The sequence below is a fragment of the Bombyx mandarina genome, chromosome 06 (genome assembly GCF_030267445.1).
Source record: "Bombyx mandarina strain Sakado chromosome 06, ASM3026744v2".
Taxonomy (NCBI): Eukaryota; Metazoa; Arthropoda; class Insecta; order Lepidoptera; family Bombycidae; genus Bombyx; species Bombyx mandarina.
In genome coordinates, this window is record NC_143213.1 from 8,037,039 (window position 1) to 8,054,311 (window position 17,273).

General features: G+C 33.2%; 2 protein-coding genes across 38 annotated transcripts in view; one reads left to right on the top strand and one right to left on the bottom strand.

Annotated features, from left to right (window-relative positions):
- Window positions 1-698: 698 nt before the first annotated feature.
- Window positions 699-5,994, bottom strand: P5cr (Pyrroline 5-carboyxlate reductase). Its single transcript, XM_028184856.2, has 5 exons — window positions 5,668-5,994; window positions 4,956-5,215; window positions 3,568-3,795; window positions 2,821-3,032; window positions 699-2,310 (listed from the first exon to the last, which is right to left on the bottom strand). Exons 1-5 carry the CDS (start codon window positions 5,744-5,746, stop codon window positions 2,247-2,249), a joined length of 843 nt encoding a protein of 280 aa, XP_028040657.2. The 5' UTR covers window positions 5,747-5,994; the 3' UTR covers window positions 699-2,246.
- Window positions 5,995-7,456: 1,462 nt separating this feature from the next.
- The window catches only part of scrib (scribble planar cell polarity protein), a 101,158-nt gene continuing 91,341 nt past the window's right edge, over window positions 7,457-17,273 (top strand). For 26 of the 37 annotated variants that reach the window (XM_089728318.1, XM_089728335.1, XM_089728338.1 and 23 more), the window contains exons 1-2: window positions 7,458-7,795; window positions 9,181-9,298. In XM_089728318.1, coding sequence (XP_089584444.1) covers window positions 7,637-7,795; window positions 9,181-9,298 — 277 coding nt within the window. In that variant the 5' untranslated portion in view covers window positions 7,458-7,636. Of the gene's footprint in view, window positions 7,796-9,180; window positions 9,299-17,273 lie in introns of all 37 variants that reach the window. The other 11 variants (XM_089728320.1, XM_089728312.1, XM_089728327.1 and 8 more) reach the window with 1 other exon arrangement.

Here is a 17,273-nt window from a genome sequence, read left to right on the forward strand (position 1 = left end):
AAAAGATCTCTGGAAACGCACTGTGGATGACCGCAGTGGCTCCAGGTAGTATGGATGAAATCTACTCCGGTGGCGGGCGGTGCGATGGTAAAAACGAGATGCCGGTATCATCTCTAACAATTCCTCAGAGCACTAGTAACAGAAATCGACATTAGTATTACTATGATGTGTGTACTGTGCTGTACCACATATATAAAGACAAAGCCAAACAACCTTTCTGTACGAATCAGTCTAGTCTTGATAAGATACGTAGTCGTACAAAAAAGTAAATTTATTCATATTCCAATTACAAACTAAAATGCTGTCAATAAAAAAATCAACAAAAAAATCAAAATGAGTGTCTATTGTTTTTAACAGGAAACGAATATATCAAATTACATAGGGAATTATTTAATCTAGCACGATATGATAGAAGCGAATACTTATGATAAAAAAAGAACAATTGAACTCGCTGGATTAACTACGATTAATTTTCAATTTCCCTATTTTAAACGTGCGAGTGTTGGCTACATTCGTTGAATAAATGATATAGGTTGGTACTCATTTTTAGACAATTCGAGCGCCATCTCTCCTCCTTTGATCGGATTGAGTCTGTAACTTTTCTTTACAGCCAAGCTTCAACTGAATGTGATAATCGATGATGCGCGTATGACACAAACAAAAAACCTATTTGCATGCATTTTTATCAAGAAATAAACTTTACACTGAATTATAATATTTTATTGTGGCAATTTTATATATAATTACTTAAATTAATTAATCCAGAAGTCGGATTCACAGTTGTCAATAAAATAAGATATAACGATTAATCTCTCAATATTAAAATTTAAAATATACAATACTGTCGTAATCTTTAAGACTTTTGAAAGCATGGCGTCCATATAATAATAGTATCTGCTATGGCTATGAGTAAATTGACAAAACCTACAAATTTTAATTTTTAATTATTTTGCCTTGTCTATGGAAGTTGCTATCATCGATCATAAACGGCAGCAACAGAAGATCAATTAAATCTCAATTTATATTCAAACAATAAACGAGAAGTGAAACTGTAAAAGTTTCTTAACCATATCTGTAACGACTTCAAATTATATCATAGCAAGTTTTATTAAGAAATACAATGTAAAATAAGATTAGTTGCAGCGTGGTCTTTTCTTTTTCGGTGGTAATAAACACCAACTACTAATAAAACATTAAAAAAATTATATTATTTCCATTGATGACTAGATAAGTTCTACTGATTGACACTGTTAGTTGAAAAATTGGCTAAGTTCCCGGGCTTGTGTGCACAACAACTAAGTAGCTAATTAATTCGAAGCCACAACACTTGAGACTTCGAGAATCTTCGTTTTACATCGGGTGTTTTAATTATTAAGTCTCGGCCGCTTCTAGATAGCTATTTCTAGGCTACACCATATTTATCAACAGCACGCTACATCGTACCTATATTCTACAATAATATAAATATGTATTTCTCGACATTAGAGGCATAAAATCAGATATTTTCATGATTTAAACTTATGAAATTGAACATTTAAATGTTGTATGCCCTTAATGTAGAGAATTAAACATTTAACAAGAAGACATACATGTGCGTTCATTTAATATTTACTAAATTTTCAATGATAAAAAAAAAACATTTTATTTATCTAATTTTAGTGGTTTCAACAACGATAATTTTACGAAAGTGACCTAATTTGCCAGCCACTCTTTGTGTGGTTAATATAAATACCTACCAGGGTAAAATTTGTAGATCTAAGCTTTCAATGTACATCAAATAAAAAATAAAATAAGATTTAATAAGTAAAAAAACTGAGTATCTTAGTTTATCTTTAAAGGAATTAAATAAAAGCGTTTTATTTTTTTAAATAATTACGTAATACGTAATATGCAGATATTTCACAGTATTCTTTCTCATTAAGGTAAACTGTACACTAATTTACACTCATAATAATATTATGAGGTTCGAATCATGGGTATCAAATCATAATTCAAAACACTTACATTGACATTTTAGTACTGAATATAATACTTTCCTGTTACTTTAATTTCTTATTCATACTTATGATTTGTCCATTATAGTGTTAAATATGTATGATGTAATTTGTTATGCTCCTCTTTACCTTCATTGTCTGAATAATTATGTTCTCGTCAGGGTTCTAATAGCTGAATCTTATATAATAGGGCATAGGGTATAATATTTTTCTATTGTAAAAGAGATTCTGATATATTTTTTCTCATGAGTATTAACGTTTTCCAAGATCTTTCGTCCTATTTGTAGCAGCTTCAATAGCATTTATGAATGTAGACCTAAAATTTTTATTATAAATTTAAGTAAGATTAATAAATTTTATAACTTACAAACTAAACATCACTATTAAGTTGATTAATCTCACTAGAAGTTAGCCAAACACAAGATGGTAAGAAACAATGTGTAGGATTATTTATTTTTTACTAATGTTTTTGTATCACGTTTTTATTTGATTAATGTTAGCTTCCAAATTTATTTCATTGTAGTAGATTGGTGGAAAAAATCTAACATTTGAGATTATCTTCCCACATAAAATTAAATTCACATTTCAAATTGTATTTTTCTTAGGTTCCGTGTAATGTGCCATATTATTATTGAAACTGATTTAGGTACACATTTACTCCAGTAGGGGGAATATACTTTATTGCACATCAAAACACAGTTAACATTCAAGAACAGTAAATTGGGGATACAAGTAAAGGATTTCTTGTTCAAAATAATCACTTGTTGTTTTCTTATCTCTCCTATCTCTATCTTATCTGGTATGTACTGACAGACTAAAAACTCACCTCAATCTTCCATTTTCTAACTCAGTCACACCACATATAGTGGAACCAGCAGGGGAACAAACTTCATCTTTCAATAGACCAGGATGTTTACTGGTTTGCAAGACCATCTGACCGCTACCCACTACCACCTGTGCTGCGTGACGCAAAGCCATTGCTCGAGGAACACCTTGCTTCACAGCACCATCGGCTAAGGCTTCTATCACAATATAAATCTGAAACATTTGAGTATTCTTATATAAAAATTGCAGTTTTTTTAATCCAGAGGCTTCAAACACAATTATGATTACTTGTTTTTTTTTTTTTAGCCAAAAATTTGTAATATGTGAGTCGTCTATTATCAAAGGCGGCAATCTGACTTTTGGACAATGATTGGTAAATCAGAAAAACGAATTATTGACTTTGTATTCCATTGGCAGTCACAAAACTCTTCGGAACGACATCTTAGATAAATAACAGGTTAACTATTAACCTTTATTTAATGCAGGTTTTGAACCGTATTCTTTGAAGGAGACGATTATATTCAAATAAATCTGTATTGACATATCAATAAAAAAATTTTGTCCAAATGTACAGATTGCCGCCTTTGATAATAGACGACTCATGTTTACATTTTTACGACCATTTGTTTACATATTCACATTTTTATTAAATTTTTACATTTTTTATTCACAACTTTTTTGTCTACAATAAAATCATACTTAAGGTAAAATTCAGTATAGTTTCATTTATAAGAAATTGCCAACTCACAAATGCAGGTCCACAAGCAGTCAAAACTCCAAGTGTGTCCATTGTTGGTTCTTCAACTCTTTCACATAGTGCAGTGCTACTCAATAGATCTTCCAAAAATTTACATTGATCTTGTGAAACATTGTTATCCGGTGTGTAAAGACATATACCAGCCCCTACGGCCATAGGTGTATTTGGCATTATCCTTATTATTCTTATATCAGCATAAGGAGATAGTACACTTAACACCTGAAAAAAAAAACAGTAATAGCAACTTATAATCAGAACAAAACATTAAATAAGTTTCAGTATTTTTGCTGTGAAGCAATCATGTCCTAGATTGAAAGCCACACAGCTGTGTTTCTAAGACAATTATAACTTCAAACAAATGTTGCAAGACAAGCAGCAGTCAAAACTAAAAATAATAATCTTTTATTGGTGTCTAAAGGGTATGTTCTAACCCATAGCCAGGTATGTATTATTTCCCCATCTAGGCTAATAAAATAACTGTGCATAAATCATTATAAAAATCACCTAACCATGTCTTGTCAATCTATCTAATATATCTTTCTTTTTTTTTTTTTTTTGCTTAGATGGGTGGACGAGCTCACAGCCCACCTGATGTTAAGTGGTTACTGGCGCCCATAGACATCCACAACGTAAATGCGCCACCCACCTTGAGATACAAGTTCTAAGGTCTCAAGTATAGTAACGACGGCTGCCCCACCCTTCAAACCGAAACGCATTACTGCTTCACGGCAGAAATAGGCAGGGTGGTGGTACCCACCCGCGCGGACTCACAAGAGGTCCTACCACCAGTAATTACGCAAATTATAATTTTGCGGGTTTCATTTTTATTACACGATGTTATTCCTTCACCGTGGAAGTCAATCGTGAACATTTGTTGAGTACGTATTTCATTTGAAAAATTGGTACCCGCCTGCGGGATTCGAACACCGGTGCATCGCTCAACACGAATGAACCGGACGTCTTATCCGTTAGGCCACGACGACTACAAATATCTCTTAAATCTCAACCATGGATGTTTCATTGACACAATATTGCCATTACGTGTAATATAAGTTCGGGCAAAAATAACAACACTTAATACAAATCAAAAAATTATACAATGCTATTCAAGTATGAAATACATCAATTAATATGGGTGTTTAATTTGATATATGAAATTGAAGAAATATAACAGTTTACGTAGTGATTTCAATTGTAAATAGTTAATATTTTACAATAATAATCATTAATAAATCATTTTGTATTAGTGAAGTTCTGATTTCATTGTTTTTTTTTTTTTGTTATTATTGGAGACTTCAGTCCTGTCTTAAGAGATTATCACTAGTTTTCATGAGCATATCTGTTCTTTTTAACTGATTATATAAATAAAGCTCATTTACCTCCTGCAAATCATTTATTTTCCTTCCAGCCAACATAGAAACAAACAATATTGATTTTTTCTTACTAAGAGATTCTATGCCATTTAGACATTGTTGCACAGCTGTTTCTAATTTATTTGGCTTTATGCCTAGAAATATTATTTCACAGTTGTTAACAACATCAGAGTTTTTTATGCTAACATTTGTGTTTAAAAGTGACCATTTCTGTAGGTTTTCCAAGTGTGGCCCAGAAACCCAAATATTTGAAGCCGGATAAGCATCTAGAAACAAATAACACAAGACGATATTTTTTTGTCAATACTAACATTGTTGTTGTGTTTTAAAAATAGTTAGAGAATGCATTATACAGGAACATTAGTAATAAATTTAATTTTCTTTAATATTTTTTTACGTATTTTCTAAAACCAAGTACATATTAGGTTTTGAAAAAAAAATGAAAATTCAGATATTACAACGTAAATAATATTAACCACCTCTATAAGACTTGAAATCGACTTGTACGTGTATTAAGTTTCAAATAAAGAATAAATAAAAAATAATAAATTTAAATTAAACATCGGTATAAAAAAAAATTTGCATAGGCGAGACGTTGTAGTATTTTGAAGACAGAAAGCGTGCGAACAGCGAACATTTTTATCAAGGGGACCGCCGAATTAATTATTTGTTCAGCCTAATTTATTGCAGATTTATTATGATGTATGTATAAAGTTACCATTTTTTAAAATTCCTTGAACAATTGCTGTTGACATATTCCCTCCTCCAACAAAACCGATCTTAAAATTATTACTCATATTATTAGTGGCACAAAGTGGAAATTGAAAATTGCAACGTATTTTAAATAACGTATGCAATTTAAATTAATTAATTTAATCGCAAAATATTGCCTTACAACCGCTCCTTCTTTAGTTCCTCTCAATTAAATTATGTGTTCTATGCATATGTGCATAGATTATACACTTCATATGTGTATTGTCTATGCCTACTACCCATAGATTATACACGTAGCACATAGATAGTGATACACCATACATCCTAATCTTTTAGATATATTTTTTTATGAAACGAAATGAAGCTGAATGGCATGACATCAAATGAAAAGAAATGAAATTAATTGAAATGAGATGAGATGTTTTGATATGAGATATTTTTATGAAAAATGATAATATGGAGTGAAATGAAATGAAGATGATTAATTTGAGATATTAATCAACTGGGATAAAATTAAATGAAATGAGATGAGATGATATAGGATGAAATATAATCTCAGTAAAATGGTGGTTGTTTACTGAGATTTTTTCAGTGAACTTTTTGGAGGATCCCGAGAAGTTACGTCCAGCGGCTTTGTTTCATTTTCCCACATTTGTGCACTTTCACAGTTAATAAACAGTTATTAAACCCACGTTATTACACATTTAAACCTGAAGAAACACTAAATAGACAAAATAAAACAAATCGCAAAACTTCACACCTCGCGTTCCCGCCAAAAAGTCCTACCCATAGATAATACACTTAATATAAATTATGACTATATTATATAAAAACCATGGAGTTAATAAGTATCTACAACATCTATAGCCATAAACAGTACATTAAATTCTGTGCGTTGCGTGTTGTTTGGTTCCATACTTAAATAATACACTGGTTGGTTACTTCTTTTTCTATATCGTTCCCTCACTGCTGAGGATCGCGACCACACGTGACGTTCCTCATATTGTATTGTATTGGGTTACAGATTGCTCACAGCTCTAATTTAGTATTGATTAGCCTAAGAAAAGAGTTATATGACTTTCAATACTTGTCTATCAGTCTTTATATTCTAAATTTTAAGTAGAACACAAGCCATTGGTAAAAAACTCGATGAATTTAGTATGAACCCTCGAGGTCACTAGATTACGCAGGAAAAACAAAAAAGGTAAAATAAAAATGAAGGGAATTTAAAAAAAGTGTTTCTAATGTCAGTTAAATAAATTTAATGAGATTCTGAATAGCTTAATGAATGAATGAATGAATAATAATATGGAGTGAATTGAAATGAAATAAAATGAAATAAAAAGAAATGAAATGAAATGAAGATGATTAATTGGAGACAATAATCAACTGAGATGAAATTAAATGAAACGAAATGATATGACATGGGATGAAATATAATCTCAGTAAAATGGTGGTCATTTACTGAGACTTTTTCAGTGGACTTTTGGAGGATCCCGAGAAGTTACGTCCAGCGGCTTTGTTTTATTTTCCCACATTTGTGCACTATTACAGATACTAAGCAGTTACTAAACCACCGTTATTACCTATTTAAACCTTAAGAAACACTAAATAGACAAAATAAAACAAATCACTCAACTTCATTCCTTGCGCTCCCGCCAAAAAGTCCAGGGATTGATGTCTAATATCCATGGGGTACCCGTATTTTTCTAACACTAGTATTTTTTTTAATTTAACATAAATTAAAAATTTAAAGCAGCGCTAAGTAGTAGTTTGAAATATTAAAAACTAGCAACACTGACAGTTAGTGGCATCGTTTCGTGTAGTGAGGTGCGAGTTGCTGTTTTAGAGAAAAACATTGTATCGCAATGGTATTCACTAAACCAAAATAGCATTATTTTATTGAAGTGCTCAAATATGTATCGTTGTAGTGTTTTATTCTGTTATAGTTTATGTGAAGTGTAGTGTTCAACATGTTTCGATGTATACCTTTGTTCAAATGTAATCGCCAAGTGGAAAGTGTAGACAAGCGGCACTGTTCGTTGCCAACAGTACCTGAAGACATTTTGCGGTATTCTAGGAGCTTGGAAGAACTATTACTGGATGCTAATCATATAAGAGATTTACCTAAGGTAAATAACAATTAGTAACCTAAATTTTATACGACGTCGTGGGCGTTTACCTTTATCAGCTTTAGTAAAAAAACGTCTAAATGTTTCAACGTCTTTCTTGATCATACGCTTTTCATAGAAATCATAACAAAATTTAGAATTTTAATTATTCGGGGAGTAGCGGAATGCGACCTGTATGAATAATATAAATTCTACAGGCTAAAGACTGGGGAATATCGAAAAATAAACAGGTTTCTTAATGTAAAGTTTAAATAAGCTAATAATTAAGCGGCAATCGACTTAAGAAACACGACAATTTAATTGGAAGTAATGTTTACCTCTAGGTAAAATTATTTTAATTGATATAATGTAGATTATATTCACTGTAAATTAATGTTTATTATAATGGATTCTTAATTATCATTTAAATCATTAAAACTACACAGAGAGACTTGTATGTTATGTCATTAAAATCACATTAATGGCTGTTTTACTATCAGACTGCTTAAGTTACTCTATTTTAGAAGATGAATAGATACTCATTAATAATTTCATAAAATCTATCAGTTAATTGCTGATTATTAGTAGCCCTTATTATGTAGTGTACTGTTGTAATAATTACAAATATCAAGTTAAGAAGTTACCACTAAAATTAAATATAAAAATAAGCATCTTCAACACCAGCTGCAAACACAGTATGAGTCTTTACTGTGTTTCCACTATTAAAAAGCTTGCAGTTATGCTAACAGTCAAAGCCTCAAATAAATGTCTCAAATACAAGGATATCTTTTGGGAGTATTTAACAGAGTGGAGAAGTTCCACTGAGAGGGCTCAATTGCTCAGTAGCCAATGGTCGTAATGGTTTTATTCAGCACCTGTATATATATAAAGTTATTTTGTAAATATCCTGCCTATTTCTGCCGTGAAGCAGTAATGTGTTTCGGTTTGAAGGGCTGGGCATCCGCTGTACTATTGAAAGTGAGACCTTAGAACTCATGTCTCAAGGTGAGTGGCGACATTTACATTGTAGATGTCTATGGACTTCAGTAACCACATAACATCAGGTGGCCCGTGATATTGTCCACTCACCTAAGCAATAACAAAAACTTGACATTAGCAAGAATAAGGCAACTGTAAAATATTTTTGTGTTGTATAGCTATGTTGGATAACTATCTCCATAACATCATAAAGGATAATGTTTATACACACAAGTAAGCCCAAGTAAGCACAAGTTGCCCTTATTCTCAATTTTCCAAGGAACACTTTCCAAGATACTTGCAAAACTTCAATACCAGTGCAGGAAAAAAATGTGTACACAACCAGTACACACATACAATTTACAAAAATGAAGCTATGCATTCTTTATCTTTTATTAAATGATAACACCTTTCAATTTTTGTTACAGAATTTCTTCAGATTACATCGATTAAGGCGACTTGGTCTCAGTGATAATGAGATACACAAACTGCCAGCTGATATCCAGAATTTTGAAAATTTAGTAGAATTGGATGTATCACGCAATGGTAAGTACATATTTCATTGATGCTTTACAGTAATGCCATGTTTGTATGATTATATGAGGATAAAAATAATTATGTATCAGTCACCAGATCATAAAAATTGTATTATAACCAGACAGAACTATTATAAGTCAAAGAATATGAAAGAAATAAAGCTAAAGAAGTTCAATATTTATTTGAATAACTTTCATAGCCACAGGCTTAACAGTCAACTCGTAAATAATTTTACTTTTAAATGAATACTTTTATCATTGTTAAAATGCTTGTAAAACCAACTTTGCACATCTAAACAGTTGTTCTTGCATAAAGTACTCTAAACATACAACACAAAACAAGTATTACATGTTTTATAATTTAACAGAATTAATTTGTCAATATTTTCAAACTACCAATTTAAAGTGACTGAAGCAATGTATATAAACTGCTAATTTGCACATGGGTGAGATTATACGAAAACCAGTACCATACCAGTGTTCCTCCAAGTGTTAATATAGATACCACAGCCTAAGAAAGAAACTAGCTCAAACACCTTGCAAATAGGTATGTTCCATGAGGAGTGCTCTGAGGAATTGTTCGAGATGATACCGACATCTCGCTTTTTCCATCGCACCGCCCGCCACCGGAGTAGAGTCCATCCATACTACCTGGAGCCACTACGTTCATCCACAGTGTGTTTCCAGAGATCTTTTTTGCCACATACTATGGAATGAGCTTCCCTCCATGGTGTTTCCCGTTCAAACGAGGCTTGTGGAGAGTATTAAACAGTAGGCAGTGGCTTGGCTCTGCCCCTGGCATTGCTGACGTCCATGAGCGACGGTAACCACTCACCATCAGGTGGGTCGTATGCTCGTCTGCCTATACGGCAACAAAAAAAAAGGTTTAATTACTGATGTGTGTGTTTTCTCAATGACAAAACAACCACACCCTGCAATTATCTATCGACTTACATTTTACAAAGAATGATAAAGGTTTATGCTTCAATTTTTCATTCTGTTTAAAATTGTGGATAATATAGTGCAGCAATATGTTTGTATGTTAGTAGGAGAAACATTACTACAACAATGTTCTTTGCTCAAAAAGCCCTTTTAACTTACGATTCTGGTCTTCCATTAGGTTAAGTTTTATAAATAGATTTTATTCGATTGCTTGAACTATATAATTAAAAACTATCTTAAAACTAATAATCACACTATACACAGGCTATTTCATCAAAGCTCATTTATGATGGGTAATGGAAAACATTATTTATAATCCTAAAGTTTGTATTATAACATATGCAATATGATGTTTATTTTTTTACATTTATGGTTCTTATAATTTCTTAATAGTGTATTAGCCAGAGGCATTTATATAATCAAAATCTATTCGGCGATGATATAAGAGACATGTGTATATGTTCCCGCCCCCTCGTCCTACACCTGGTTCCTCAACTACGTCAAAAATAGTATTATGTAGTTGTAAAAACGAGCCGCACTTATTGCACTTAACTTATGGAGCTTAAGTAGAATAAACCAGGCTCCTTAATTTCTAACTATATTGGTGAATCGTCGTGTATGTACGTAACTTCTTAAATATACTCCTACATAATGTCTCTAGATTAATAAGAAGATATATGTTTTTGCGGCTATGAGTACTTCTGTCCATCTATTCAAATATTCTTGGCCCGTATTCCCAACAAAAATATTCACAATACATTCCATTAACCGCAAAATACAAGATTACATTTAAAAAAAGAATTCTTGTAATATTGCACCATAAAAAACTAAGATACGATGTCTCAATTCATCGCATTTTCGTCTTTATTGCATGGGAAAGGATGTCTAATGCTTTTGTAGTGGATTACATCACGATCGTGATTGTGGGACGTCGCGATTTACAAACTGAACTTTTATTATATAATATTTATTTCTTCACGAAATAACAAGTACCGATATAAAAACAAGAAATTCATATTATGAACAGCATAAAGTCTAGTAAATTTTAACATAGTAAAGAAATTAATACTTTCGCGCCAAGAATAGTAAAGTGACGCGACTTGAATTGTTCCATAACTTTTATTTAAGGGTAAGACGGGTGAACAAATTCATGACCCGTCTGGGTGTTAAATGATTACCTGACCGCAAACATTACAATGCTGCCCCCCACTTTGAACCTCGATTAATACATCAAAGTCTCAATTGTATAGTATAAGGACTGTCCCACCCTTCAAAGTATTACGCATGACTGCTTTCCGGTGGGAATATGCATAATAGTGATACATATCCGAGTACCCTACCACCAGTCTATGCTACACCAGAATGTTGGTAAATTATTTTACTGTTAAAAATTTGATCGACTCTATAACCATTTCTAATGCATCGAAAAGAAACTGTTGAATGTTGAAGTCATAACATCACTAAAATATGTCGCATGCCCTATAAAATAAATGCATCATATCCACTGTACCGGCCGGAGAGAAATTGCTGAGGCATTACTAATAATATTACTTTGAAGCAATGAAAAAATCAGTTTATGTAAATTAGTTTTGATAAACACAAAAGCTATGATGATAATCTCCAACTGACGACGTTGTGTGTGTATACAACGTCCGTATGAACGTAATGGATAAATCAAAATAATATAAACCAATGAAGTAACCGCGAGTGAACAAAACCCACGTAAGAATATATTCGCTCCATAGTATCTACAAAAAGTTATGCTTATCGGTATGCAAGCTGCGTGAGCTCCTTTATTAAAAACAAAGATAGCTTCACGTATTGAACAGGTGCGAAAATATCTCAATACAACTATGGTAACGTGCCTATAGTACTCATTACATATTAATTACTAAACAGGATACATTCTTGTTCCGTGTTCCGATATAAGTTATTAACATTTTTTTATATTTATGGGCAGAGTTTACCTACGACTCACAGTTCGTCGGTGGTTATTGCGAGTCCATAGACAATGTGAACTCTGCTGCCCGTTTTGAGACCTAAGTTAGAACTTATAATTAGTTAAAAGCGACTCTTTTATAACTTTAAAACCTGTAAATATTATTGCATAATCACTTAAATGGTACTGCTGGTTGCCATAATGCCCTACGACCAGTATCTGAGGTGCAAATTAGTGATTTACATAAGAAACTAGATGCAATGAACGGATGATAGGGAAACTGTAGAAGTAGTCAGAGGAAGCCGTGACCGCAAATCTGCATCATCTGATTAAAAAACAAGCTTTTAGTCTAGAGGTAAGCTCGAACTAAAAGACAAGCTTTTAATCTAGTGGTAAGCTCGAACTTCTAACTGGTGGTACGGCGTCTTGCGAGGTTTGAAGAGTGGGACAGCTATTATTTATATACGTTGTAATTTCTACGGGCTGCGGTAACCATTTAACACCAGTTTGGCCGGGTTCATTACACTGTCTACGCAATATAAAAGGCTTAACGTCAAATGACTGCAAATAAAAAAGTATCACGTCTATTATGCTGTTGTGATAGTAAACATTCGTTCTCAGAAAATTATTGAGATTGAGATTTTTATCAAAGTTTGATGCAACAAATTAATGCGTGTGCACGTTAACTACGCTTTGTAATCTAATTAATTGGGATTTCGCGAGATTGTTCAATGAATGAAAGGATTGCTTCTGCTAACGTGTGTGTGTGTCCATATGGGGTTTCCGAAGGCGACCTTGTACGCATATATGTATAACGCGACTACGGAGCTCGGTTGCAAATCTGCCTGCGCATAACTATTTTATGCCAGACATAAAATGTTTGCTTAAGAAAATAAACGCTTTAATGCTGCAACTACTATAAAGTAGAGACGTGTCCAAATCCAATATTATCGTAGCGCATTAATAATATTTGTAAATCGTTCTTCGGCACATTGATTTCAAGCCGTGTGTACGTGTCAAAAATTTATAAAAAAAAAGAGTTTCGTTTACGCACGAAATAACCGTTAAGGATACATTCCCCCACCGCCATAGGCAGAGACATTTTCGGATACTGTCTCTGAGTTGGAATGTGGAAACATGTGATGCGTAGACAGGAGATGTGTGCGTTTCGGAGATGTATGGAAACGGTGGTGCAAGGTAGAGAGGGAAGAGGTCGACCAAAGAAGACTGATGGATTGTGTGAATGATGATATGAGAGAGAGAGAAGAGTGAGTGTTGAGATGACCGATCATAGAAGAGAATGGAATAGAAAAATTCGCTGTGCCTCACCTAGTGGGATAAGGTGGAGGCAAAGAAGAAGAAGGTTTCTGAGTTGGAATGTAAATATTGTCTCCAAAATATCAATAAAAGTAATTTTTTGTTTCTGAATACAGTATAAAGGCTTTTTACTTTAATAAAACTGTGTGCCGCGGTTACTTCTGCGTTAAATTAGGAATAACTAACATGGGCTTACTTAAAGTGGTCAGCTTACGTCATAATGTAATTGGCGTTGTGGAACGTGGTTTTGTTGTTACATTTTCGAGTGCTGTCATCATGGCGACATAAGATATGTATGTAAACAAATTTAGAAGTACATATGTATACTCGTATTAATTGAAAACATTTCTAATAACTTTCCTCAAAATAGATTAACTTTTTTCGCGAGTAACTAGAAAAAACTTCTGTTCATTGGATTCAAATTCACTTTCACTCCGTATCGTTTTATTTGAAGTTTTTATTATAGCACTTCCGTTTAAGATTATTCTTGTTTTTAAACATTTGATAACCATATCACTCTCAATTGGAATTCAGTGAAGATTGATTTTATCTGTTAATATTTCCCAAAAAAAGGCTATATTTATCCTCGTTCCCAATTAAAACACGTACAAAAATATCCGAAGGAGCACTGCTATCCGGGGTGCAATGCTAAAGTTTTCGAAGTAATAAAAATGTATGTTGTAATTGAAACTGGTAAATCCGTACACGGCGTGAATAACTTGACAAGTCGACTAATATCAAATTTTAAGTTATAGCAGAATTGTCATCCAGATTACTTGTTTTATATGGGGAATAAATGAGTAACTCGATTCTCTCACGTATTTTTGGGATATCGCACTTGTGAATTACTAAACAACTCTGTTTCCAACGAGAACATAATGACATTTAGATATGTCTAAACATATTAGTGTTATTTATTTAATTAACTCAACACGTTAAGTTATTTACGTCACATAATTAAATGAACTAACAGAATACCTTTAGATGATCAATTATTCACATAGCCCATAATTGTGTTCGCGACTATACATATCCGGTTGTCAAGTTATTACGAAAAAGCATAATAATATTTAGAAAAAAGAAAGGATAAAGATGAAGCAAAGTGCAACTCATCCAGTCGAACATATACATATGATCTTCAGCAGTGCTTACCCACCCCCTATCTTAAAACTTCTGTTTCTTTTTATAAACGACCGCTATGGTCCTACAATCTCACAATCCATGATTTAGCAACTAATAAGGCTACATGTTACATGTAGGACGAAACCATCGGTGCTCGTGAAATCGCGTCGTGTCTGTGGCATTTTCTTCAGAATTTGCCTTCAAAAGATAAACAGGTCACATTTTATTCAGATACATGTGGAGGCCAAAACAAAAATAATACGGGTGCAACGATGTTCATGTATTTACTTCATGTGTATCCAACGCAAGATACTATTAATCACAAGTTTCTTGGATTGTGATTCACATGATGTGTGATTCGGATAATGCCTTGATTGAGAGAACCAACAAGAAAAGGCGACTTAAAATTAACTATCTATTTTAATGACTGGTTGCAACTCAAGATCTTGTAAGATTAATAACGCATATGCCGTTGTACCAATTAAGTGCGAAAATTTCCTAAATTAAGTTCGAAAAAGAGCCATTCACGATTTAAAAAAGACAGTTCTGAAGATAAATTCTTGCGGCAAACTGTAAAATGGCTGCAATACAAAAAACCTATTGGAGAAATACGTTTCAAGATAGATTTGACAGTGAAAGCTCTTTTAAGGTAATCAACTTTCAGAAAAGGAGCAAATATAATATAGACGTAACGTATATATCGTCCAGATAGAAGTTGTCTCCAAAGACATCTTGCCAATAAGTACAGAAAAGAGAAGAATTTGGTGGATTTATTACCTTTAATAGACACAGCATTTCACGATTTTTATAAAAACATAAAGACTGACAACCCACCAAAAAATGCCACGACTCTGATACTGAAGACCCTGATTTAGAGGGAAACGGAGAAGAACAGTAAAGAATAATATAATAGTAATTCCAGAAGCAGAATAATTTCAGTTTCTTTTAATTAATAAAAAATAAAATTAAGTACACGTTTTGGGTTTTAGTTTGAGATTGATCAATTCAAATGACTTATTATTACATCATTATTCTCCTGCCCTTCTCCCAGTTACCTGGGGTCGGCGCAACTTGTTTTCTCCTTCCATACTCCTCTATCATATAGCATTTCTTCGCTCACTCTTACACATATTGTCTTTCACGCAATCCATCCATTTCATCTTAGGTCTACCTCTTCCTCTATATCCTTCCACATTTATAGTTAACACTCTCTTACCAACCTCATTATCATTTCGTCTCAGCACATTTTTTTTATTGCGTAGATGGGTGGACGAGCTCACAGCCCACCTGGTGTTAAGTGGTTACTGGAGCCCATAGACATCTACATCGTAAATGCGCCACCCACCTTGAGATATAAGTTCTAAGGTCTCACATGTCCATACCATCCCATCACATCCCATCCCATCTCACCATCCAACCACCATCAAATGGCTATTACGTATTTATGTATTTTTTTTAAATCTCTTATGTTAACAATCTTATTACTTTTCTCGGATTTTAATAAATTGCTTAGGTGAATAAATTGACAAGTCGTCGGTGAGCAACTTGATATGTCATTTTTTTCTTGATTAAAACGTTAATTGATTATTATACTTACACTGTGTGAAAATTCCGATGAAATTACTTAAATACGCATAAAAATTATATAAAAGGATAAAAAAATAGATTTACCAATAAGATGTAAACTTAAAAATGGCTGCCCTGAAAAGTATGCATTTTCGTCTTGTCAATGTATTCACGCCGTGTACGGAAATATTACTACAGTTGCAGCGATCCGTGTAGATGAACTATATTTCCTGTTGAACTACTATACGTAAACTGTTATTTCATTGTTTAGTTTGGTGCTAACAACCTCAATGGGCGTTTCCGAATATATTTTTACAATCAGAAGAGTAGCCGTCCAAATTTTCTATCGACTCAATAAACAAACTCCCTCTTCGATAACATTATCCTGATGGTTTTCGATTGTTAAGTGGTTGATCGCATGGGCCCGATTTCAACTATCGGGCGATCAATAAACTTTTCGATTGGCGCGCCCCAAACTGTCTTTTGATGCGATTTCTATTTTATCCAGAGAAAATCGTCGTCTATCATCAGTAGACTAAACTAGCACCGTCGAAGCATTTGAACAATTGAGACAATCGACATCTCCCCGTCGCAATCTTAGTGAATCAATTGGTGCTTGAAATTCCAAATACCAGTTGCTTCCATTTGATTATATATACATACAAAAGCTTGTTCAGTTTGGCCGTTGATAATTCTGGCTTCACGTCTAACGTCGCACGAGTGGCTCTGATCTGTTTCCATTTGAAGATGATATTAAATTTCATTCGCTTCTCTGGAGGATTAGTACTGTTCCGTAATGCCCTTCCAGGTGTAGTTCAGCCATGTTCTAACAAATTAAAATGAATGAATTTATACTTCTAGATTTTTCTACTGTGTTATTTTTCAAAAGGAAATTGAAAGAATCTCGTGTAAAGGAGAGTAGTCTCGTATCGCGGCAAGAAATCGTAGTGTAGCTGAAGTTAAAAACTGATGTAAAGTAGGAAACTCAATATCGGTTGGTCGATCTTGTTTTATATAACGCTGTGAGACATAGAGAGAGAACAGTATTGCACACAAAAACACAATTAACATTAGAAATAGTCAACAAGCAGATACGTTT